The sequence below is a fragment of the Callorhinus ursinus genome, unplaced genomic scaffold (assembly GCF_003265705.2).
Source record: "Callorhinus ursinus isolate GAN/ISIS: 27379988/994484 unplaced genomic scaffold, GSC_fseal_2.0 scaffold8, whole genome shotgun sequence".
Taxonomy (NCBI): Eukaryota; Metazoa; Chordata; class Mammalia; order Carnivora; family Otariidae; genus Callorhinus; species Callorhinus ursinus.
In genome coordinates this window covers 58,976,379-59,001,257 of record NW_027397070.1, presented here as the reverse complement: position 1 = coordinate 59,001,257, position 24,879 = coordinate 58,976,379, and the positions used below count along the sequence as shown (strand labels likewise).

General features: G+C 39.2%; 1 protein-coding gene across 6 annotated transcripts in view; it reads right to left on the bottom strand.

Moving 5' to 3' along the window:
- Positions 1-2,174: 2,174 nt before the first annotated feature.
- Positions 2,175-24,879, bottom strand: part of TTC8 (tetratricopeptide repeat domain 8) — a 52,219-nt gene continuing 29,514 nt past the window's right edge. For 2 of the 6 annotated variants that reach the window (XM_073895729.1, XM_073895730.1), the window contains 8 exons: positions 24,680-24,771; positions 20,371-20,458; positions 18,104-18,214; positions 10,374-10,513; positions 8,844-9,018; positions 8,415-8,537; positions 5,180-5,263; positions 2,175-2,795 (listed from right to left, as the gene is read on the bottom strand). In XM_073895729.1, coding sequence (XP_073751830.1) covers positions 2,679-2,795; positions 5,180-5,263; positions 8,415-8,537; positions 8,844-9,018; positions 10,374-10,513; positions 18,104-18,214; positions 20,371-20,458; positions 24,680-24,771 — 930 coding nt within the window. In that variant the 3' untranslated portion in view covers positions 2,175-2,678. The remainder of the gene's footprint in view (positions 2,796-5,179; positions 5,264-8,414; positions 8,538-8,843; positions 9,019-10,373; positions 10,514-18,103; positions 18,215-20,370; positions 20,459-24,679; positions 24,772-24,879) is intronic. The other 4 variants (XM_025869493.2, XM_025869492.2, XM_073895727.1 and 1 more) reach the window with 2 other exon arrangements.

Below are 24,879 nucleotides of genomic sequence, written 5' to 3'. Positions count from 1 at the left end.
CAGGATTCAGGGAAGGAGAAGGATCACGGTGCAGGAAATAGTATAGTCCCCAAGGATTATAATTTAACCTTTATTAATCCTTATTCTTTCATCGCAAGAATTTGGCTTTAATATCAAGGACATAAAATCACAGCATCTCAAAAATGTTAAGTGTTTAGTCAGCCAAAAATAGGACTAATGCCATCTATGTGGAAGGATGTAAAACTGCAGTTGTTTTCAAATCGCTAAATCAAGTTTATTCCCCCAATATCTGAGCCTAGATAACCATTTTGGGAGTCTGGAGCATATCCACGGACCATTCCCATTTATTCCCTAGAACTTAAAGCTGTCTAGGAACGGCTTTTTAACTAAACTCCATTTCTGGGTTCATTATTTTCCAGTGTTGGGTCCGACCACCGTATTTCGAAAATCTTTGTGGTTTTTCGGAATGCTTAAACTCGACCCCAGTTGTTGAAAGCTCTTGATAGAAATCCCTCATGTTAAGAGTTAGTGGTGGAAACCACATTAAAAGTGTAGGAGTGTGCTATCTTTATGAATTTTCTTGTCTCTAGGCCATAAATTATGTTGGGTGCTCTGATGCTGGGACATGCCATTCAGAAATGTAACAGAGCAATGAGTACCACTGGGGACTGGTTCAGATGTGACCTATTGGGAAGGAAGAACTTCCAGCCCCAACAATTACTGTGCTGGCAGTGGTCTTGCCAGATCTTATTTTCATCAGTGGGAAGCTCAATGATGTTAATTTTGGTCGAACAATTTGTATATGGATTGAACACCTTTTTAGCCAGGGTAGCAGACCATCGTTAACCTTCCTTCTGTGGAAGCGTTGGCACTAAAGCCAGCGATGCAGTCCAGACATAATTTTGTTACAAAGATGTATGTAGCTTCAGCTGCACAGTGTTCTTTTCTGCCATCTTTCCGCCTGGAGCCATCTGACTCATTCTTTGTATTGGTGTTCATATCGAATTAACATAAACTCAAGACAAAAATATCTCCAGATTACTTTAGGGATACTGACTCATTTTTTGCTGTGTTAATATTCCCTTATTATCCAATTTTACAAATGCGTAGAACATTCATTTTAAATGCGAATAGCTTTACTGACAGGAGAAACCCTGAGGTGATTTCCCTTGAGGGGTAAGCCCATCCTCGGGGGCCCACACTGCCTGCATTTGAATCCCAGCTCTGCCACTCACTCGCTTTATAACCCTGAGCAAGTTACTTGACTTCTCTGTGCCTCATTTTTCTCCTAAGTAAAATGGGAATAACAGCACCTTATAGGACTGGAACGGGAATCAAAGGATTAATCCCCATCAAGCGCTTAGAACAGTGCTGGACACATACAACATCCTCCAGAGATGCAAGCTTTGGCTCTTATTTTAGATTAACTAAGAAAATGATTCACATTACAAAATTTCAACCTAAATATTGAATACAGTATTAGGACATTGGATCGCGCTTGAGGAAATTCTCATGAGCTCAAAAGTTAGCACTCTCATATGCTAGAGAAGCAGAAAAAGGTAAAGCACAAGAACAAGGTCTTGGGTTCTAGTTGCCACTGTACCACCACCCAACAGTGGGACCCCAGGCCTTGCTTTGGTCATCTGTGCCACAAAGACCTTCATCTACACATCCTCTGAAGTCCCTGCCAGCCTCTAATGTGCTCTAATTCCTCAAATTCCCATCTTTTTGTTCTGTCAGCTAAGTAGTACTACTTACCTAAATCTAAACAGAAACAAGTATCTGTAAAATAGTTTTCACGACATTAAAACCTGGAAAAAATAACCTGGAGGGGTCCCAAAGTCCAAACTCCGATTTTGAGTGGCTCTGTCCATTGGACACATTTCCTAGTGTGAACACACTGATGAGAATTCCACTAAATATGGGAGAGACAAGTTCAAGAGCCTTTCCAGGATTTTGCGATGCACAGTCCTGGGATCTGGCCTAACCTCAGGGCTGACCGCAGGTGAGTCTCTGGGCCTGTGACTCCATTTCTAATCCTGATATTCTCACATTGACAATGTGATATTCCATAAATAGCTTCTCAGGAAAATACAAAATTGGTGCTACATCAAGTAAAATTATGATTTGATTTCTAAGGTCACGGGACTTCTGAAAAACTTGTTTTATCTGAGATGCCTAAAAACTTATGAAAAAATGACAGAATGATGGTGTATTATACACTGATTTATTTTAAAGCATAATATATAAGAAAATGTACAGTGTCTTAAAAAGCATTTGATAAATAGTTTTAAATACAATTTTTAAGCTCTAATTGGGATGAATACACACACTTCTAGCCATAAAGGTGCAATTTTAATGGCAGATTTCAGACCTCTGAAGCTACATGTTAGCTAATGGCCAAATTAACGACATTAAAAATATGCATTTATAAACATTTGAGGAAATTCATGAAAATGTTTTGTAAACATTTTTATAAACATCTACCATAAGATATGGGAGAAGTTTTCACGATCTACTTACAAATATTAAATCCTATCTTTTATAATATTATACAAGTTATTATCAAGTATGCATTATAAATTCTTGTGTAAACTCCCTTAAGTCCTCTTCACTAATATCAAGCACAGGTTTGTATATCCTATATATATATATAAACACTACTTTTTCCCTTGTGTAATGCGCCCTCATAAGGATATACTTGGTCTGTGGGACAATCAGAGCATAGCAAAATGCTGCTTTAGCTGTTTAATTAAATGTTGGGTATCCACATGATCTGGAAATGCTGCTTCCGACTTCTGAGCAGCAACGTAGCTTCTCTGTAGATCTCCAATCTGTAAGAAATACCAGAATAAGACCACAGAGTGAGACCAGGAAAAAAAGAGTCAGAAAGTAAAAAAAAAAGATGTAATCTCTGTACACTGTAGAAAATCAAAGGTTTTTAAGGGTAAAACGTTTGATTATGCCACTTTGATTTTAGAATTCTTTCACCTAGGTTATAATTCAATCTTGAAAAATAGGAGAAAAATAAAATAACCAATTATACAAATAATTTCTGCTCCATTACATCTGTCTAGTTATGAATTCATAAACCTTGTTTTCTTTTCCTGTCACAGGTAGTATTATAAACATAACATTTGCAAACTACAACAGCCAGCTCTGTACAGTTTCCAAAAGCCTTAGGACAACTATTTGTAATGCACCATAAAGATTTTTTGGTTAGGGCATTATCTTTTAGACAGAAAATTCAAGCAAAAATGATTGTATATAAGATACAATAACATGCAGGGCACCTGGGTGGCTCAGTTGGTTAAGCGTCTGCTTTCAGCTCGGGTCATGATCCCAGGGTTCTGGGATCGAGTCCCGTATCAGGCTCCCTGCTCAGCAGGGGGTCTGCTTCTCCTTCTCTCTCTGCTGCTCCCCCCTCCCACTCGTGCTCTCTCTCACTCTAATAAATAAAATCTTTAAAGAAAAAAAGATACAATAACATGCTCAGGGAGGTTTTAAATGCAGCTAGCAGAGTAATGTGTGGGAAGATATCTGGCTTTAGAAGTTTATTAAGAGTATCTCTGATTTTCAATAAAGCTGGTATTAAAGTCCAGTCCCAAAGAAAAGCACACAGTATCTGGATCCATCTGAATAGATCTGGCTTCATGCATACATTTATAAAAACCAAGAGCTTTTTAGTGTGTGCATGGACACAAAAAACCTAGATAATTCAATTCTGGCAGGTTTTTTTTTGAAACATGTAATACATATTAAAAACATAAGTTTCCTTTTTTAAAACTCACAGCATTTCTTTTTAAGATACCATTTTCTTTTATGGAAAATATAACCTTTTGCTTAAAAAAATATCTCCTTTGAGTTATATATTATTAAAGTGTGATAAAGTGAAAGTGGTTTAAGTAAATGGCAGCACAGAGCAGTGGAAAACACATGGGCATCGTTGGGTGCTGGGTATAAATTCTGACCCTGCCACGGCCATGTGACCCTAGGGGAGTCTTTTAAGCTCGACCAGCCTTGGGTTCCATTGGAATGTAAGCTGCATGAGGTAGAGGTTTTGTTTTATTCACTGCTAACATCCTCTGTGCCATCAACAGTGCCGGGTACACAGAAGAGGCCCCATAAATGAAACATCAGTTGTACGAAGAAAGGAGTCAGAAAGGTGAGGGAAACCTAAGTGACAGGTTGTTAGGAGAATCAAAGAGGGTGTGTAGAGCCCCAGGGACAGTGGCTGGCACTTGACAAGCCCTCAACAATGACAGCTTAGTTCCAAAGCAGAAATTAAAGTGAGGATGGCTTTGTGTTTGTGCTTTGAAAAATGACATTTTCATAATGTCTTCTGGTCTAGAAAGAGTCTTTACATCAGCAAACACTTTTAGCCATTTCCTTACCCTTCAAACTCACTTTCCATGTTAAAGGAAGATTTCTCAGTAAAAGTAAGTTATTAGATACCTTTTATTTGTTTTTCTTTTCTTTTTTTTTTTAAAGATTTTATTTATTTGAGAGAGAGAGAATGAGAGATAGAGAGCACGAGAGGGAAGAGGGTCAGAGGGAGAAGCCGACTCCCTGCTGAGCAGGGAGCCCGATGTGGGACTCGATCCCGGGACTCCAGGATCATGACCTGAGCTGAAGGCAGTCGCCCAACCAACTGAGCCACCCAGGCGCCCTTTTATTTGTTTTTCTTATTGAAAATGGCATGATTCCTTTTAGCTCTTGGATGTTAACTGACTTGTAACACAGTATTAACAGTTCTATTTTTCCCACATTGTTCACAGCTAAAATAGCTTTCTCTCATATCCCTAATTTTATAGCAATTATGCCAGACAGAGCCTTAATGGCAGCATGGTCTACAATAAAATACAAGACTTCTTTGCTGTAAAAGCCAATTACTAAATCCTTCCTCAACCAGGAGTTACTTAATGAGTACTTTTTTCATGACTAAATGTCCTATTTTAAAAATAAAATAATTCTGCAATTGATAATAATCTGTAATGCAATCTGTAATATTTAGTCCATATTCAGTGATAAATTTCTTTAAGGTTTCTTAAACTGTCCCCTGAAGTGAAGGACAGATGGATACAATATTTAAAAAACCACTTCTTTCAAAACATTATTAGAATTTCCTTATTTATCTTTCCTTATTTAGCTGTACTTTTTTTTTAAAACCAGGAAAGAAAAAGAAACAGATCGCATGATGAATTGATAAAGAGAATACCTTATCAGAGACCGTTGCAAAATTAAAATGTGGCTCATACATATGGGGTGCTAAAGATGATGCGGTTTGTAGCAGTGCTCTTGCCTGTATTTAAAAAAAAAGGGGGGGGGAGAAAACCAAAGGTATATGAGCATCTATCAGCATGATATTTGTGATTTTTTTTTTTTTGGTAAAAGAATCCTTTACCCAAGATATAGGACCTTAATAAACATGATCCTGTGATAAATACAGATGACATTCTGTATTTGTGAAATATGACTTACTGAAATACAATTAATATTTACATCTTCCCAAAATTAATGATAAAACTGCTTCAGAATATAAAGAAACTTAAGAGTAGATTTAAAGTCGAGAACCACGTTTCTTGTAAAGTTTGTATTGCAATATGACAAATCAAAATATAATCCTCTCAATGCTAAAAAAAAAAAGGCTTATTAACCTAATTTTTATTGCTGTTGATTGGTTTCTTAGGCTTCGAATTACCTGTTCTCTAATGCTACAACAAAAACAATAAAAAAAAAATAGTAAATTTCCAAGCTCCAAGTTCTGTGCAAGAACACCGTGATGAGCATTTATTAACAATGCTGACCTCAAAATAACAAGTGAGTGCAACTGAAAAGGACAAGCCTTCTGTTCTCTCAAGTACTCAAAAAACAAAATTGGCGTTCCCTATAGGCTCAAAGGATCCTTAGGACCACAGACTCACCATTCCAAGCTGCTGACCATCCCTCCAATTTGTAACTAAATCCAAAACCTCCACCCATGACCTGTGGACAAATGTGTGTATTTTTTTTTTATGGAAAATAACCAATGGGATGGTAGATACTGATTTCTGTTTTATGATTAGCTATTTTTCTTTTAATCGAGGTATAATTTTTAGTAATAAAACAGAGGTTAGTAGCATGAAAACTTTCACCAGAACCTTTCAAATCAGTTTAGTAGAGAAACTGTAACAAGTAGGAAACAAAAACACCAACATGGGAACAGAGAAGATCACAACGCACTTGTTTCATATGGACACAGGTAAAGTTCCATCACAGAACAAGTTCCCATTTTAGAGTAGTTACTCAACAACACAGGTTTGAACGGCATGGGTCCACTTAGGTGTGGATTTTTTCAATAAATACGGTACTATAAATGTATTTTCTCTTTATGAATTTCTTAATCACATCTTATTTTCTCTAGCTTATTTTACTGTAGAATACAGTATACAGTACGTATGACATAAAATGTGTTAATTGTGTACATTCTTGGTAAGGCTTCTAGTCAACAGTGGGTTCTTAGTAGTTAAGTTTGGGGGGTTCAAAAGTAATACTTGAATTTTCAACCACACGGGGGGTCAGCACCCCTAATCCTGTGTTGGTCAAGAGTCCTCTGTAGTTAGTTTTTGTTGACAAAATACAAACCCAGCTCTTTTGGGGGAATTTATGAAATAAAGGCAACATCCAAGGATGTTTCTTTTCTCGTTGTGTTACAAGTTCATCACGGTGCTTAGGAGACCAGGCGGGAGGTTAACACTATATTTAGTGTTATAGTTAACACTATATATATCCCTTAATATTTATCAGACCAACCTGATTAATATTAAGACCTATTTTTAATAAAGTGAGAAGGTAACTTCTGCAGGTAAAGTTACTTACCTTCCTTGAGTCCCTGTTTCTTCATCTTTAAAGTCTGTAATGTAGCACTTACCTATTCTCGATTGTCACTAATATTATAGGAGTATATTTAGTGTTTTAAACTTTTTAATAATAGAATTTATTATAAATATATAATATAATTTATTAATGATAATTTATTAAGCATCTACTGTGTGCTCAGTCCTAGGCTACCATGTCCAATGCTTTCCATGCATAATCTGCTTATCCTCACAGAACACTTTCAGGTACTGCTGTTACCTCACTTTATATGCTGTCCATTCACTTCACAAATATGGACCCACCACCCATCACATGCCAGGCAGTTTTTGATGCTGAAAATACAGCAGTTGGAAGACAAAGAAGATCCCTATTTTCACGTGGCTGCCATGCTCCATTCTACATATAAATATGAACATATCTGATAAAATAAGTATGGTGAAGAAAAAATATACTCGGAGATGTGATAGTGCCTGAGGGCTCCTTTAGACTGATGTTTCAGATGACCTTTCTAAGGAGGTGGTGATTAAGCTAAGACCCGGCTGACAAAAAGAAAAGTCACTGCAGGATCTGAAAGAGGAACATTCCAAAGACTGTAAAGGAAGAATGGGCACAGCATATTTGCAGAGCAGGGAGGCAGCTGATGTGTCCGGAAGTCGGTGTGAAGGGAGAAGTGATGAAAGATGTGGTCTGAGGAGGAGCTAGAGGCCGGATTATATGGGACCCTGTAGGCCAAGATTTGAATCCACATTTCATTCCAAATGAAAAGGAAAGACTTGGGAGGATGCTGAGCAAAGCAGTGATAAATCATTCTTGTTTTTTTAAAAAAATCCCTTCCGCTGTTGTGAGGAGGACGTGTTATAGGGTACAATTACTTGCTGATGTAAGTGGAGACAAAAAGACCAGCGAGGAGACCGCTGTCATAGGGTCCAGGCGAGAGGAGTAGGGTCTGGAGAAGGGTGGCAGAGGTGGGGTAAAGCATCCAGGTCCGGGATGGGGCTTGGAGGTAGAACTTGGCAGGGCCTGCCAAACGCGATGGGGTGTGGGGTGGCTGCGCGAGGCAGCTGGGACAGAGAGGTTTCAAGCGGGGCTCCTAGGACTTTGGCTGGAGCACCCAGCTGGTGGATGGGGGACTGGGAATGGTGCAACAGTTCACTAAGGCAGGGAAGACGAGGGAGGTACAGATCTGTCCTGATAAAACCAAAGGGTAAGAGAAAACAGAAAGGTTAAGTAACTTGTCCAATGTCACATCACTAATATGTGCCAAAACTGGGATTCAAATCCAGCCAATCAGAGCTCATTTTTCAACTGCAGCATGTAGGGGGGCCTGGGTGGCTCAGTGGGTTAAGTGACCGACTCTTGATTTTGGCTCAGGTCCTGATCTCAGGGTCCTGGGATCAAGCCCAGGCTCTGTGCTCAGCAGGGAGTCTGCTTGGGATTCTCTCTCTCTCTCCCTCTGCCCCTCCCACTCGTGTTCTCTCTCTCTCAAAAGAAATCTTTTAAAAAATAAATAAACTGCAGCATGTAAAGACAGCTACACCTGACAGCCCCTCTTTGAAGAAAGCAGATTGTCCACTGTGCCACAGTAGTTCACTGACCTGCTCGACATGGCCCTTCCGCATCTCCAGCACAGCCAGGTTGTTGTAGGCCTCGGCGTGGTGATTGTTGTTGACCAGAGTGAGCCTGAAGCACTGATGGGCCAAGTTCATATCCCCTATGCCCTTGAACAGAAAAGCATGTATTCGCACACACAGATCCATATGCTTCCGCCCACCATCTCCTCCCTTCTTTCCTCGAGTATGTCTTTTCTGCTACCAAGCAACAAGTACTGATCATAATCAAGTGTGAATTGTATATACGAGGAGTTAACCTGAGAAAATACGTTCTAGGGTGACTCTCAGAAATCGCTCAATCGCTACAGAAGACCATAACCAACCAAACCTGGATTTACGATACCCGAATATTCCTTCAAACTAACTTGCGGCTACCTTTTCTATACCAGAAATTACATGAGAGGAACAACTCACCACAGCTACGTGGCCCAGGTTGTACCAGATATCGGCTGCCTCTTCTTCGTTTTCAGCCAGAGCAAGGGCACGTTCGAACGAGGTCAGAGTCATATCATACTGCTGGGCATAGAAGCAGCAGAGCCCCAGATTGTTAAAGAGCTGACAGTTATAAACACCCATCTGCAGGAGTCGCCTTTTTGAAAAGGAGAACACATATTTTGGTGTCAGACCAACCTGATAAATATTAAGACCTATTTTTTTTTATAAAGTTAGAAATATTTTATAATTTTTAACATCCCCAAAGAATAGAAGGTATTACAGGAAATGGAAAAAAATGTCAAAGCAAACACAAAAGCATGTCTTTTTTAAGGGTACTAGTCATGGGTAATGTGTCCAGAGGCAAGGTCAGAATCAACTTGCATAAGTTCTTTTCCCCAAAAAAATTCTGCTAGAGAAAACCAAGCTACAAAAGAGTCACATAAAGTAAAACCCACAACATTTTGCTTCATAAAGGTTTGGTGTCAAGCAGTAAACCCCTGAGACCTTCTAATCTAATTTGAGGGCTGTGTTTAGGATTTACCTTCAAGTTCTCAGCTAAACTGAATCTTGGTTTTGGTTATCTGTAGTATTTTGTGGTTTAGGTGTGTCTACTGACCTTCCAGTGAGCTTCCAGCAAGGAAGACAAGACCATCAGTGCGATCCCTACCTTATCCACTCAGCTCTCATGCTAGAGCTCAACAAACCCATCTGTTTCTATGCATCATTAATCCCAAAGGACAAGACTATTCACATAAGCAAATGAAAATCCACTTCAGCAGCCCTGAGGAACCCATGACCCATTTTCAGGGTGGGAGAGTAGAGGCAACTGCCTGTGCCTAACACAACACTCATTTTATCATATTTTATGCTGCCGACATGTATTTGGAAAGAACTCTCATCAGCAGCCAGTTATCTCCTTGTATATTACCTGAGGGCAGAAGAGGAAATCAGAATTTAAAAATTAATCTCAGAAGCCATCTGTAGGATGAAATAAGAATGTGCTCAAAAGAGAACCAGAGAGCAGAACTTATTTAGGCTTTGAACACTTATTTGGACAAGAGTTGACAATACTTCACAGAACAGGGGAACCTGTTTCAGGTCCTTGTCAGGGCTTGGAACCTGGGACCCACTGCTCTTTGCAAATCTCATCACTGTTTCAGCTTCGGGGTCTTCATAGGCCATGTGGTGGTATTAAGGAAAGCAGTGATGGGGAGAACTGTTTCCAGGAACTATTAAACAGTTACTCATTGACAAGAAAATGGCTAACTCATACAATGACGTGGTGTTAAAAACTCAATTATCCAGGTATGTTCCTGCAAGATGCCAAATATCTGCACATTTTCAAATTCTTAGATGTCACTTGAATGCTCATAAAACCTCTGGGTGCTGGAATGTTTAGTCTCCTGTAGACATGGCCTATATATTATGTGTCTACATTTTCACACCATCATTATTGCTGCTGCACTGATATTTCACAGGAAAGTTCTACGCAGAGAGTGTAAAGCACACCTGTAAAACCGAAGAGCTATTTCTGGTTGATCAGAATAAAAGTGGTTGCTTCCAATGCACGCAATGGCTTCCACATGAGTATTGTCCTGTTTCAAAACTTCTCTGTAGTATTCCGCTGCTGATGAAATATTGTTCATTTCCTATTCTCCAACAAGACAGAAGAGCAGTACTTCAGTGCCAGGAAATTATTTTTCTTCTGGCTGATTTATGTTCATTCATTCAACAAATATTGAGAGCCTACCATGTGCCAGACTGTGTTCTAGGCCCTGAGGACACAATACGAACAAAAAGACAAAGCTGCTATCCGCAAGGAGGGTACAGCTGGTAAGGAAGACAAGCGAATGAATAAATAGGTAATATAATGTCAGGCAAGTATAACTGATATGAAGAAAGGCAAGGAGAGGGGCGCCTGGGTGGCTCAGTTGGTTAAGTGTTTGCCTTCCACTCAGGTCATGATCCCAGGGTCCTGGGATCGAGCCCCCGCTGAGGTGGAAGCCTGCTTCTCCCTCGGCCCCTCCCCCTGCTTGTTCTCGCTCGCTCTCTCCCCCCCCCCCAAAAAAAAAAAAATCTTAAAAAAAAAAAAAAAAAGGGAGAGACCAGAGAGATGATCTCTCTCTCTACCATATAAGGGTATAGATAGAAGGTGTCTGTCTACAGACCAGGAAAAGGGCCCTCACTCAGAAATGAACTGGCCAGCACCTTGATCTTAGACTTCCCAGCCCCCAGAATTATCGAAATAAATTTTATGTCCTTTAAGCCTCCCAGTTTATGGTATTTTGTTACAGCAGCCTGAGAAAACTAAGATATTGTCCTTCCAAAGAATAATCTCCACACCTAGGCAGCAACCTGACCACTGAATCTAATGGCCCTGAGCAGCCTGGGTCTCCATGAACATGAATTTTCTGGTTTACAGGGCAACAACATCCCATAGTGCAAGGCTTCAGTATTACTGTTGTCAAAGTTGGTGTCTTAGTTTGCTCGAGCTCCTATACCAAAATACCAAAGACTGTAGCTTAAACAACAAAACTTTTTATTTTCCTATAGTTTTGGAGGCCGTAAGTCCAAGATCAAGGTGCCAGCATGGTGGGGATCTTGTGAGGACTCTCTTACAGGCTTACAAAGGGTCACCTTCTCATCGTGTCCTCAAAAGGCAGAGCGAGCACCAGCACACTCTGATGTCTCTTCTCTTAAGGGCATGAATCCCACCATGAGGGCCCCACCTTCAGGACGGCATCTAAACGTAATTATCTCAAAAGGCCTCATCTCTAAATACCATCACACTGGGGGTTAGGGCTTCAACATATTAATTTGGGAGGAACATGATTCAGCCCAATGCAAAAAGACTCCAGCCTGAATGGATAATTGTTTCAAGGCTTTCAGTTCTATAAAATTACCTTGGAATGTCTGTATACTTGATTGATGGGTACATAATTAATTTATGTAATCTTAAGGAATTTTAGACTGAAACTAATTTGTGTTTTTGGCAACCCCATATGTAGTTTTTTAAACGTGTTATTGTAAAATATGTGCTTATGCTAAATAAATTTAAACACTGAAAAAGGTTATAAAATGAAAAGTAATAGTCCCCTCTCCAAATCCAGTCAGAGGTTCTGTGAATGGTTTGAGTAATTTTCAAGAAACTTTGTTCATATATGTGTAGACAAACATGTATGCAAGTTTTTACCATAACATAATCATTCTACACATTCTGATACATGGTTCATTGTTTCTACTCTCACTGTCTTGACTCTTTCCATATCAGCACAAAGGGTTCCACCCCGTTACTTTTTTATTTCTGCATAGTTTTCCATCAATACATAGACCATAGTTTATTTAACCAGCCCCCTTTTGATGAAGCATTCATTTGTTTCTTTGTTTTTGCTATAAAAAAATACTATAAAATCATCCTTGTACATATTTTCTGAACTTGTATGAAAGCATCCTTAAGGAAAATTCCTACAAGTGAAATTGCTGGGCCAAAGAGTATGCATGCTTGGAAATCTCATCAGTAATCACAAACAGCCTCCAAATGGGTTGTGCCAACATACACTCCCAGCATCAGTGTTCATATGTGGGGTGTGTTCCTCACAACCTTGACAACCCTACATGTCCTGGAACTTCTCCATCTCTGTCAACCTGATTCAGTCAAAAAAGGCATCTCCTTATTTTAGTTTTTATTTCTTCAATTATGACTGAGGTTAGGCATTTAATACACACCTATTTATATTTCCTTTTCTGTGAACTGCCGATTCATGTCCTTTGCCCATTTTTCTATCCTATCTTTTGTTCTTTTACTATTGGCTTGTGTTATGGGGGCTTGGGTTGGAAACTGCCCTCCTGGATACAGGAGAGCTGGGGGCAGACATGTGCCTCAGAGACTGGGCACTGACTCTGTTTTCTCCTTCCAGATTAAACAAGTCTGCTGATGTGACTTAAGTTCCAAATCCCGGAAGTCCTGGCGTTTATAAACATTTCCTTCAGAGGAAAAGTATAGATGGTTTAAGGTCTTCCAGATGGGTCTTACCAAGCCCCAGTATGAAAGGCAGTGGTGTAGCCATGGTGTAGCTGGAATTGGCTGTTGTCTCATCTCTGGGGTGATTTTACTTGCATGAAGAGGATCAGCAGCCACAATGCAGGCCAGTAGGAAAACAAGGGCTAATGCAAAAGCCACACTATGATTTCAACCCACAACTGCTCTGAAGAAACACCTTGTTTCCATAAGTGTTTACAATCTTGACTAAATGAGAACCTGTAAGTTTGTGTTCATGCACGTGTGTGTGTGTGTGTGTGTGTGTGTGTGTGTGTGTGTGTGTGTGTAATTCTCCCACCAACCTGGAAACCACCTGAAATTCAGCAACTTTTAAGCAATGTATAGATTGAGGAAATTAAAAGTAATCTTTTGTCTGTCTCAGGTATGGCAAATATTTTCCCTGTTGGATATTTTTATACTGTTTGTTTTGGTTTTATTTCTATTTGTTTTTATAGAAAATTTAACTTTATAGAACACTTACTTAACTCTATAGAAAATTTAACTTTTATCTTCTCAAATTCAGTCTTTTCTATTATGGCTTTCGACTTTCTATCACACTTAGAAAGGTCTTCCTATTCCAAGTTTATACAAATAATTCATCTGTGTTTTTCTGGAACTTTCATGGTTTTAAATCTGTGAGTCATCTGGCGGTAAGATAGACTCTTTTAGTATAAGAAACCATTATTCCTCCAGCTCTATTTTTTTTTAAATAATCTAATAATCCAATTGGTTAAATAGGCAGTCTTTAGAACATTGTAAATTGTCATATGAACATACACAGACTCTATTTTGCTCCTTTAATCTATTCCTGCATCAGAATTGTTTAAATTATAGTAACTCTAGAATAAATTTTGTTAATGTAGATTTAAAAAATATTTTCAAATATATAAATGTCACCTCAAGTATATAAACAACTATGGTATCATTTAAGTGATGCTGATAGTGGTTATTTTGGAACAAATTCACAAAATACTTTATAAGTTATTTAAAATGAAATTGCAAATAACTTGAGGTGAATGTTGCAGTGGTTCTCAAACTCTGTTATATGTCAGAAATGCCTAGTGAGCTCAAACAAACAAATAATTGCCGGAGTCCTGCCTTCCAGGATATCTGATTCAGTAGGCAGAGGATAGGCCACCCTTCTCAACCACTCCTGAAGTTATTTGAACACACAGTAAACGTCAAGGATCACTAGAATAATCTCTTCTAGGGTAACATTTCTAATTTCAAATATCTTCAACAAAGAACAGTTCAGAGACCTGCCTTTTGAATGGATAAACAGAATTCCTCAAGAACAATTAAGACCACAACCAAATTTAGCAAGAATAAATCATTTTAAACAATAAGCAATGAACACTAGGCAGCACGACATGTGCATTTTAAAACAGGAAAACACTGGGGCGCCTGGGTGGCTCAGTTGGTTAAGCGACTGCCTTCGGCCCGGGTCATGATCCTGGGGTCCCGGGATCGAGTCCCGCATCGGGCTCCCTGCTCAGCGGGGAGTCTGCTTCTCCCTCTGACCCTCTTCCCTCTCATGCTCTCTCTCATTCTCTCTCTCTCTCTCTCTCTCTCTCTCAAATAAATAAATAAAATCTAAAAAAATAAATAAATAAATAAAACAGGAAAACACTGAAAAGATGCAAGACCAAATGAATGTGATAAAAAAGAAGAACACAAAGGAAGAGGACCCTCCAGGGAAGTCTGATGGGCATACGAAAACCCCCAAGGCGTATGTGGTGTAGGCTGCAATGCTAAGGGACAAACTTTACCAAGGAACTCCAAATTTACTGTCACATAAAAAGAACAAGAATACACTAGAAACCTGTCTTCCGGTATGGTAAACTTTGGCACAAGGGAAATCAGCGGTTAGGTTCATGGGGAAATACTGCATCTCACTACTTTAAATTTGCGCTTAGTCCTTGATCATGCTTTATCTGGATGATAAATTGTCCCCACAACTTGGATGCTGTCTTCTCCACTTTGAGAGCCAACTCCAATTCTACTTTTCTCCCCAAACCTTCCCCTGTAGACTTCTAAAAGGATATGGTCCTTCAAGTCCTGGTGAGACCCTGAGCACGGAACAGTGAAGGGAGCTGGTTAAGGGTCTACTCCCTGTCTCAGCCAGAGTGACTCTAACAGAAGGTTGGCAGGAATTCTTCCAACCAGCAACCATCAAAGATTCCACAGATGTCTAGCTCTTTCTGCCAGTGCTTCCTGCCTGAGAAGAAGAGCAGAAGCACTGAAATGGGTAGAAGGTGGAGGAGCTTAAAGGTCAGAGAGCTCTGATCCTATTGAGACAGGCACTGCTCTGTATGAATACCACAGTTCTATTTCTTAAGCTTCTTGGTCAAGGGGCGCCTGGGTGGCTCAGTTGGTTAAGTGGCTGCCTTCGGCTTGGGTCATGATCCTAGGGTCCTGGAATCGAGCCCCACGTCCGGCTCCCTGCTCAGTGGGGAGCCTGCTTCTCCCTCTCCCTCTGCCTGCCACTCTGCCTGCTTGTGCTATCTGTCAAATAAATAAATAAATCTTTAAAAAAAAAAAAAGCTTCTTGGTCAAAATTTTGTTCATGTTCAATTTAAGGTCACACAAGGACAGATACAGAGATACAAATACAGTATTTTATTTTTATTGAATGATCAAAGCCTTCTACTTCTGTGTTTATCAGAATTATATTTCAAGAGGAAACCGTATTTCTAGACAATTTAAAAATAAAATTTTTCATTTTAAAAGGAATGCAAGTTCATGACAGAAAATCTGGAAAATATAGAAAGTATGAAAAAGAAAATAAAAGTCAATCATATACTATTACCCAGATATAGCAACTATTAATACCTTCCACTATTTTCCTAACAAAATAATTTTAAAATATTATACCTAGAACTTCAAGGAATTTAAAGAGAACAGAGATGCTTCTTGTCAGTACTGTACTGGAAGTCCTAAACAATAAGTTTTTTTATTAAGTGGCAAAATAATTGAGATGAAGAGATAAAACTATGTTTGCAGATAATGACTATTTTATTTACTTAGAAAATCTTAAGAGAAATTAAGGATAAGGTATTAAAACTTAAAAATTTGAGTATTAGGCCTATTTTATTTTTTTTTAAGATTTTTAAAATTTATTTGAGAGCATGAGCAGGGGAGAAGGGCAGAGGGACATGAAAAGCAGACTCCCCACTGAGCAGGGAACCCAATGTGGGGTTTGATCCTGGGACCCTGGGATCATGACCTGAGCCAAAGGCAGATGCTTAACTAACTGAGCCACCCAGGCACCCCAGTATTAGGCCTGTTTTCTAGTATCAAATGAACTTTAAAAAATTAGTGTATTCCTATTTACCAGAAATAGTCAAATAGAAAATTACAATAGAAAAAAAGGATTCCATCCACAGTTATACCTAGGGATGGATCTCTGCAGGAAAGAGTGTAACAGACCGGAAACTGCTATTCTTAGAAAGGCCTGCTTGTAAGGTTGGTCCCTGGCTGGCATCTGAGAAATTGGTGGGTTCCCTATATTCATATAAAACTTCCTGCTGGAGTGGTGGGGGGGGGTGGGAGGCATGGGAGGTGGCTGGGTGATAGACATTGGGGAGGGTATGTGCTATGGTGAGGGCAGTGAATTGTGTAAGACTGATGAATCACAGACCTGTACCCCTGAAACAAGTAATATGTTATATATTAATAAAAAACCAAACTTCCCTCAAATGATGATAGGGGCTCACACACCTAAACTTTTTGTACAAACGGTGTGGTGCAAAAAGCTGATATGGTGCATGAATACCTGCTTTATGTCTTGGAGTCTGGGATTTTGGTACATGGTAGGCAGAAGGTGCCCATATGACCAACCCCTAGGAATCACCTTGAGTACCAAGTCTTTCACGAGCTTCCCTGATAGACAGTGCTTCACACATGTTGTCACAACTTGTTGGAAGAAAGAATAAAGTGTATCCTGTGTGATTTCACTAGGGGACAACTCCTAGAAGCTTGTGTGCCTGATTTCCTCTGAACTTTGATGCATGTACCTTTTCCCTTTACTGAGTTTGCTTTATAGCCTTTTAGTATAAATCTTAACCATGAGTATGACTGAATGCTGAGTCCTGAGTCCTTCTAATAAATCACTGAAACTCAGGTTGGTTTTGGGGACCCCCAATATAACATCTTCATGGAGATAATTATATTCACTGAAGAAGACCTAAATGAGAATTTTGCCATGATGGAGAGTGAGAAGAAAGGCAGTCCACCCACCCCCATCATTCATATTATCAATGCAATTCCAATCAATATGCCTGTAGGAATTGTTTTGATTTTTAATGGTTCGTGATAAGTCAATCCTAAAATCAATATGGAAGAGCAAAGGGCTAAAAATAACTAGCTGTGAAGAAGAGTAGGTGGTAGAATTTGTCCAACTTGAGATCAGGATTTACTGTAAAGCTATAATAATTAGGCAGTGGGAAGGGTACCTCAATGGGGCTTTCCATGGAATTTGACAACATGATTCTAAAATTTGTAAGAATAAGTAAAAGTCCAAAATAGACAAAACATTCCTGATAAAGAACCATACCAAGTAGTATGCGAGGCTGTAGTAATTAAGATGGTATAATACTGGTACAAGGATAGACAAACAGACCAAAAGAATAGAAAGCCCCCAAAACATATTGACCATATATAGAAAAAAAAAAAAAGTTGATATTTGACATTACAGACCTTGGAAGAAGGATCAATAGATGTGCTGGACAAATAGCTATCTTTTTTTTTTTTTAAGATTTTATTTATTTGAGAGAGAGATAGAGCACAAGCAGGGGGTGGGGTTGGGGAGACAGAGAAGCAGACTCCCCACTAAGCAGGGAGCCTGATGCGGGGCTCGATCCCAGGATCCCGGGATCATGACCCAAGCTGAAGGCAGATGCTCAACTGACTGAGCCACTCAGGTGCCCCTCGACAAATAGCTATCTATAGTGGGAAACTCGTTTAAATCCCTATCTCATACCACGCTCCTTACTCTTCTGTATGTTTGAAATGCATCATAATAAAAACTTAGTTTGACTAAATGCATACACTAAAATCTCTTACTCTGTTAGTAAACCACAGGCCAGTAATCATAATCTTACAAACTGTTCTCCTTGCTAGGATCCAAGGGCCTATGAGCTTACTTAAGTTGCATATAACGTCAATTTCACATCAACTTTTTGTATAATATAAGTCTTACCTCATAGATCCTGGCAATTCCACAAAGTAGGGTTACTTCTCCTGGAAACTTATCTAAGCCTTGTTTGAAAAGATTTAAAGCTGTCACTGGTTGATCCAATGAGATATAAACCTAAAACCAAGAGACATTTCAATGAAAGTACTGGTTCTTAAAATAACAGTATTTGTTATGACAAGTTTATAATTATTGCTTAGTAACAGATTATCTCCTAGATACAAGTAAAAAGTTTTCAGAAACGTGGATTAATTTTCAATAGTGATGTTAGTTTTATCGTCACATGTCATATATGAAGCATCCACTCATTTATTCCTTCAACAAACGCTCATTGTAGGCTTGCTATCGCCTTAGAGACTGAGCAGTAACTCAATAAGAAAGGAATGAGGGAAAATCTGTTTAGGATAGAGCAGACGGGAGTATGTCTATAAGTGGGCACAAAGGAACCAATTAGGAGATCGAAGTTGGAGACGCAGGAGAAAGAGCGGAGGACCAACGAACAAGAAGGTCTGAGAAAGAGCAGCAGTGGAGAGCCCGTGGAGAAGCTGGTTTTGGAAAAGGGCCTTCGGAAATAGAGGAGGAACAGATTTGTGAGGAATGGGGTCAGGGAGTTGGGAAAGTTAGCACTTGATGACTTCCACTTAATTAGCAATTAGAACATTAGCATAAATAAATTGTATACTTCATGGAATTTCTAAAATAGGGAATTATAGTTTTAGGCATGGAAATACAAGATTATGACATTTTTTTCTTCATGATCTTGGATCCTCTATTTCTTTTCAAATAGACTGTGCTTTGAAGAAGGCCCAAATGGATCCACAGAAAAACTGTTTATAGTGTTTAATGCTGAAGTATGAGATTAAAGGGAGAGGTATGGATGAAAATATTTCAACTTTTACTTTATACACCATTGAACTGCTTTTTTAAATACAACAAAATATACCAAGTAACATAAACATTTAATAATTTTTTAAAAAAATTAATCCAATATTTTCAGAAATAATATTCCTCAATCAGATTGATCTCTATTTCATAGCAATTATTCTTTCATATATTAAAGAAAATAAATAAATTTTACTTTGAGACAGTCATGTAGGCAGTAATAGATTTAAGCAAATCAATTTATGGAAAAATATGTCAAACCATGTATTCAATGAAATAGTTAAAAAGCACATTTTTTTAAAACACCTGGCGATCATCAGTTAAGAAGATGAGTCAAATAGTGTGACCTGAGTTTTAATTTCAAGGTATCTGAAAAGTTTAAAAGTCTACTGTGATGCTTAGAAACTTCTTTAAGAATTTTAGGTTTTATATATAATGTACAGAAGATGGAAAACTATGGTAAACAGATCAAGATTATTTAGCACCATAAGTTTATAGTGTGTAACTTTCATTTTGTTTCTTTTTAGTGTGCAAATCTTAAAGCCATATTTAGGAAGTAGTGGCATTTCCTTTTATAGCTCTTCAACCCCCTTTCGCACACTTTTTAATTTTAAAAAATTAGTCAAGATACAGCAAGATGATGTCCTAACCAACACTTCGTCAGTTGTTTCGAGTAGCCCTGGCGAGGGCCAAGAAGTAACTTTTTCCCAGGACTGAAAATTCTGGTGGCCCTTCACTTCCACTGTGGTTGTGGGGACCAGTATGGGACAGTGAGGAGGAAGACCTGTGTTGGAGTGCTGGCTCTGAACAGCCAAGTGACCCTGAAAATCCTACTTAGCCTCTTTAAGTCCCCACTGTCCTAAGAGTACAAAGGAAATGTAACAAATCTCCCTTGCGGGGTGGCTTCATGAGGCTTAAATTCACCTGTGGGTGGAACAGACCAGATATACTACCTTCTCCTGAATAGGTGTTCAATCAAGGGAAAATATTGTCTTTGTTATTATGGCAGAGCCAAGAAGCCAAGGACCTACGTAAAAACAATTCCGGTTCTCTGCAGTCTGCTTAGGTGGGAGACAGGCATGCTGTAGAAAAGAAGACCTCTCTGGGGCCCGTTAACACGGGAGTGGTAATAAGCCTGTGGCAGTTTCTTCTGCTCTAATGGGCAATCTTTCAAAGGGGTTTTCTTCTTTTTCATGGCAATCAATTTCTCCTGAGACAGTTACCCTCCATATGTTCTCACTTTTCCACTTGCTATAAAGAAAAATAAGTCTGAGCACATTAACTTGCCAACTATTCCTGAAGAAACTGGCAACTCTCTGTATATATTGGCCAGAATTTGAACATTTATTTTGAGAAGACAGATTTCACTCTAGTTAAGAATACTTACTTACTTTTGCCAAGTAGAGAAATGTATCTACCATTTCCTGCTGCTTCAGGGCTGATTTAAACTGTTTTTCTGCTTCACGATACATTCCTAACCTAAGAACAGCCATTTTAAAAATGAGACATTCAACTTAAAAATAAATACTACAGCACTTATTCACACACTGAGGATATGAATAGAGACAAATCACATTTCTATCTCTAAGAGTAAGCATGTACTAAAGAAGCTAATGTTATATACACATAGAAATTATTATCAGCATCATGTTGATCTAGTTGAGCACAAAGTTGCCTATTCCCCATATTCACTGTCCATGTAACCCTCCAATGGTGTGTCACAAGTCTATCTGCAGCCTGGACACAGCAGGACTAACAGAGCTGCCATCGAGCCAGGGCGCATCAGTTTACCACCCAAAGGGCTTATAATCAGCTGGACATACGGCAGGTGACCTGAGCAGACTCTCTGGGTCTCCATTTTATTGGAAGAAATTAGGGATGGCATTTCTTTGAAAACATCATCTACTCTGAGACAAAGGCCCATTTTTTTTTTAAACATTTTATTTACTTATTTGACAGAGAGAGAAGAGAGACAGCGAGAGAGGGAACACAAGCAGGGGGAGTGGGAGAGGGAGAACCAGGCTTCCCACAGAGCAGGGGGCCTGATGTGGGACTCGATCCCAGGACCCTGGGATCATGACCTGAGCCGAAGGCAGATGCTTAACGACTGAGCCACCCAGGCACCCCAACAAAGGCCCATTTTTAAAGCCCTTTTTAAAGTTTTGATGTAAGTAGTAATTGCTTCTTGAGTGATATAGTTTTACCATTTTATGATTCTAGAAACATTTTCCTTTTTTATCTTCGTATCTGATACAGACTGTCCTAGTCTACAGATTTGAGAGTTGTTCCTTGCCTAACTACAACTGTCCTGATACCAGCCCCATTTCTTCTGCCCAGGGACCATTTTATTACTACTGAATCAATCATTAGAGCATTAAAGCTCAGTCAGTCATTAAAGCACACTTCAGCCTGTTCTAGATCTGTCGGGTTTTCTCCTAACTACTCATCCCTAGCCAGCTAAGAGCTGCTTAGGCACTTGATGATGCTTTCATTTTGTGAAATGAGTGTTTCACAGGATGTTCCACTGTGCTACTTTCATTCGGAGGCTTGACAGAAGAACTCACCTTCTACCTGGTTGTCTAAGCCTCAAGCACTGGTGTGGCTACAGCAAGCAGCTGTAGGGAGATGTAGGATTAATGGGGTTAAAAGGGACCCCCCCCAAAACTACCCTAAAGTTAGAATGTGTGAAATGGCAGAGGCCCCCCCTCTTCAAAGCTCCCACAACTTTTACCAGGAGTATTCACAAAATGTTATCAAAGAACTCTCAAGTTCTGAAAAACAGCATAGGTTCTATACAAAGCTTCAACTGAGCATTCAAATCTTAAGCATGTGGCTAAAGTTCAGCCACACTTAATTATCCATGAGAGTCTGTATATTTTTATCTACTATGATGTCTCTTCCCAAAAATCATTTAAAAGGGATTACAATATAATCCTATAAGATACATATAAAACAATAATATGAAAACAGAAATAGATTTTTTTAAACAATGGTGATGGAAAGATAAACAAATTAAAAAAAAAAAAGCAAAGCCATTTAGCTACCCTGGAAACCAAAGGAAGGAAGGGTGGGTCATACATTTGTTTATTACTGCATCCTCAAGAGGTAACTTCTAATACTATCAAAAAGGAATAACCACATGGGTTCTTCTGCAAAGGAATTAAGTGGGCCACGTATAAAGAAAGTCTAGGAATAAGGAAAATATCAGTCAAGTTCATGAATACAAGCCCATATCAGAGAGTCAAAGTCCCAAGATAACCCCACCGACTGCCAACTTTTTCTCTCCAATTTAATTCAGTAAATATTGTGAAGCACCAACACATGTACATTTCATGATGCAAAAATGAAGATCACAAACAGTCCTAAAGGCACCAATAAGAATGGAACAAAACATGTTCACAAATAAATGGAAACATATTATGGCTAATAAGAAAAAAAAAGTGCTTTGAGAGCACAGAGGAGGAGTGAACCAAGATAGTTTCAGGGAGGAAGTGACAGGCAAGATTTTGAGAGCTAGACAGGGTGGGGTGAGTGGGGGGACATCTCAGATGGAAGCAAACTATCTGCACAGACACACGGCAGCGTGCACAGCATGGGAGGGGAATGCTGAGTTGTCTGGTTTAACTGGGAAGAAGGACACAATAAGTAATGGGGGAAGGCAGTGAGAGGGCAAGCATGGACTGGGACAAGATCAGACATGCCACACTTAAAATGCAGACTTTATCCTAGAGGTAGTAGAGATTAGTCAAAGAATTCACCAGGAGCTGTTTTATTCCTAACAGTTATTCTGATGGTAGTATATAAGAAGGATTGGCGGGGGGAGAGAACCCAGATAAGAAGCTAATGGAACAATTCAAAAAAACTGAAAGTCAGAATTCAGGCCCTGGAGTGGGAATGGGGTGGTAGGGGAGCTACTGTAGACAAAGAACTGGCAGGATTTACCAGTCAGGAGCAAGAGACACAAGTCAATTAGGGCTCCATCTTCTGGTAATCAATCCTTGACCTCTCCAGTCCAAGTTAGGAGCTCTTTCTCTGAGCTTCCTGCACTTGCTTCTATCACAGTGGGAGCCATGCTTATGATTGTTTACTGTTCTCTCTCCCCCATTGGACTGTAAACCATTTGAAGGAAGGACTATCTAATAAATATTTGTAACCCCTGTACCTGGCTCGTTAAATAGCTTAGTGAGTCAGTGAATGCAGGAGTGCTGAGCACATACTAAAGATGAGAGGCTATTAAGGGACAGAGGAGAACAGTGATTAATATGGCAAGGTACACTCATTTAAGTGCCATCTTCTACAGATGGCAGAAGGAATCCAAATTGTGCTTTTCTTCAATTATTCAAGATTTCTTAAGATTTGTTTAGAAGCTCAGATTTCAAGCTTGCCTTCAGAAATTATATTCATAAACGTTTAATGGTATAATGCTATAAAATTACCTTTTAGTAGAAAATACTTCCTCAGCCTAACAGCAGAAAAAACACTTCAAGTTCTATGTAAAATATCTAAGTGGAAAGTAGTCTTAATTTCAACCAAAAAAGAATAAGCATCCTTTTCATTCCATTTATATATTTTCTTTTCCTCACAGTGTTTGATAAGTAAAGTTCATAAGGACTAAAGGATGCTCACAGTAACTGGTCTACCTTGTTTTGAATGCTAAAAGATGTATTTATATTTATAAAATACAATTGCCCATTTGTCTCTATTTTTCAAATGCTCCAAATGCATTTCAATACCAGGCAACACGTTTTAGATCTCATTTACTAGTTGCTGTATAATATTCATAAAATTAATTACAACTTTTCTGACCTCTCAATTAATTTGCTTAAAAATGTGTTTAAGGGCGCCTGGGTGGCTCAGTCAGTTAGGCATCTGACTCTTGATTTCAGCTCAGGCCATGATCTCAGGGTCATGGGATCGAGCCCTGTGTGGGGCTCCGTGCTCAGCGGGAAATCTACTTGAAGAGTCTCACCCTCTGCCCCACCCCCGCTTGTGTGTGCACTCTCCCTACCTCCAAAAAAAATGTGTTTAAACATTAAATGAATTAATGTAAGAATATTCAGATCCTAGAGAAACACTAGAATTGTGCAAGTAGTAAGAGAACTGGCATCAGAAAGCTGAGCTCAAATTCTTGTTCTGCCACTTACAGGCCGTGTGACTTTGGACCAGTCACTTTATCTTTCTGAGGCTCAATTTTTCTCATCTGGACAAAGAGCTAATGATAATAGCAACTACCTCCAGGTGCTGTGAGATTTAAGTGAGTTAACGTAACGTGTGGACAAAGAAGCTCTCAGCTGGGAAGCACTTTACGGATGGGAGGCATCAGGGGACATAAAAAGACTTGAGAGCAAGAGAAGAGGAATGGGAGTCAACAGACTCAGATCCAACAGGTCCGTTACTAACTAGTCTTTCACTAAGTAGTGCCTGATGCAAATCCAAGGCTCTCTCTGGCCTCATTTCCTCACCTGAAAAGGGGTGTTGGATCTGATGGTCTCAGAGTTTCCCCTGCCCAGCACTACCATTTTATTATTCCAAAGGTATCAGTTCTTAGCGCTACCATGTTTAAATGCTTTCTCACCTAAGTCAAAGACATAGTTCTCATTTCTACCAGAGGAAATCAACCCAGAAAAAAGTAATGATCAGGGTTGAGACTCTAAAATATGCCACCATGTCTAAGCCCTTCACAAATACTCAAAATTTTACCTGTAGTAACATTTTCCAATCTGCACTTTCCACCACCAGTCCTTGTACTGAGAGTGCTCTGTGGAAAGGGCAGCCAAGTCCAAAGCCTTTGAAAACAATTCATTTTGGATTAGGATTTTCTTTTCGAACAATGAACAGAAACAATAAATAATGAAATAAACCATATAATTAGCATCAATCAAAACATGCATTAGAAATCA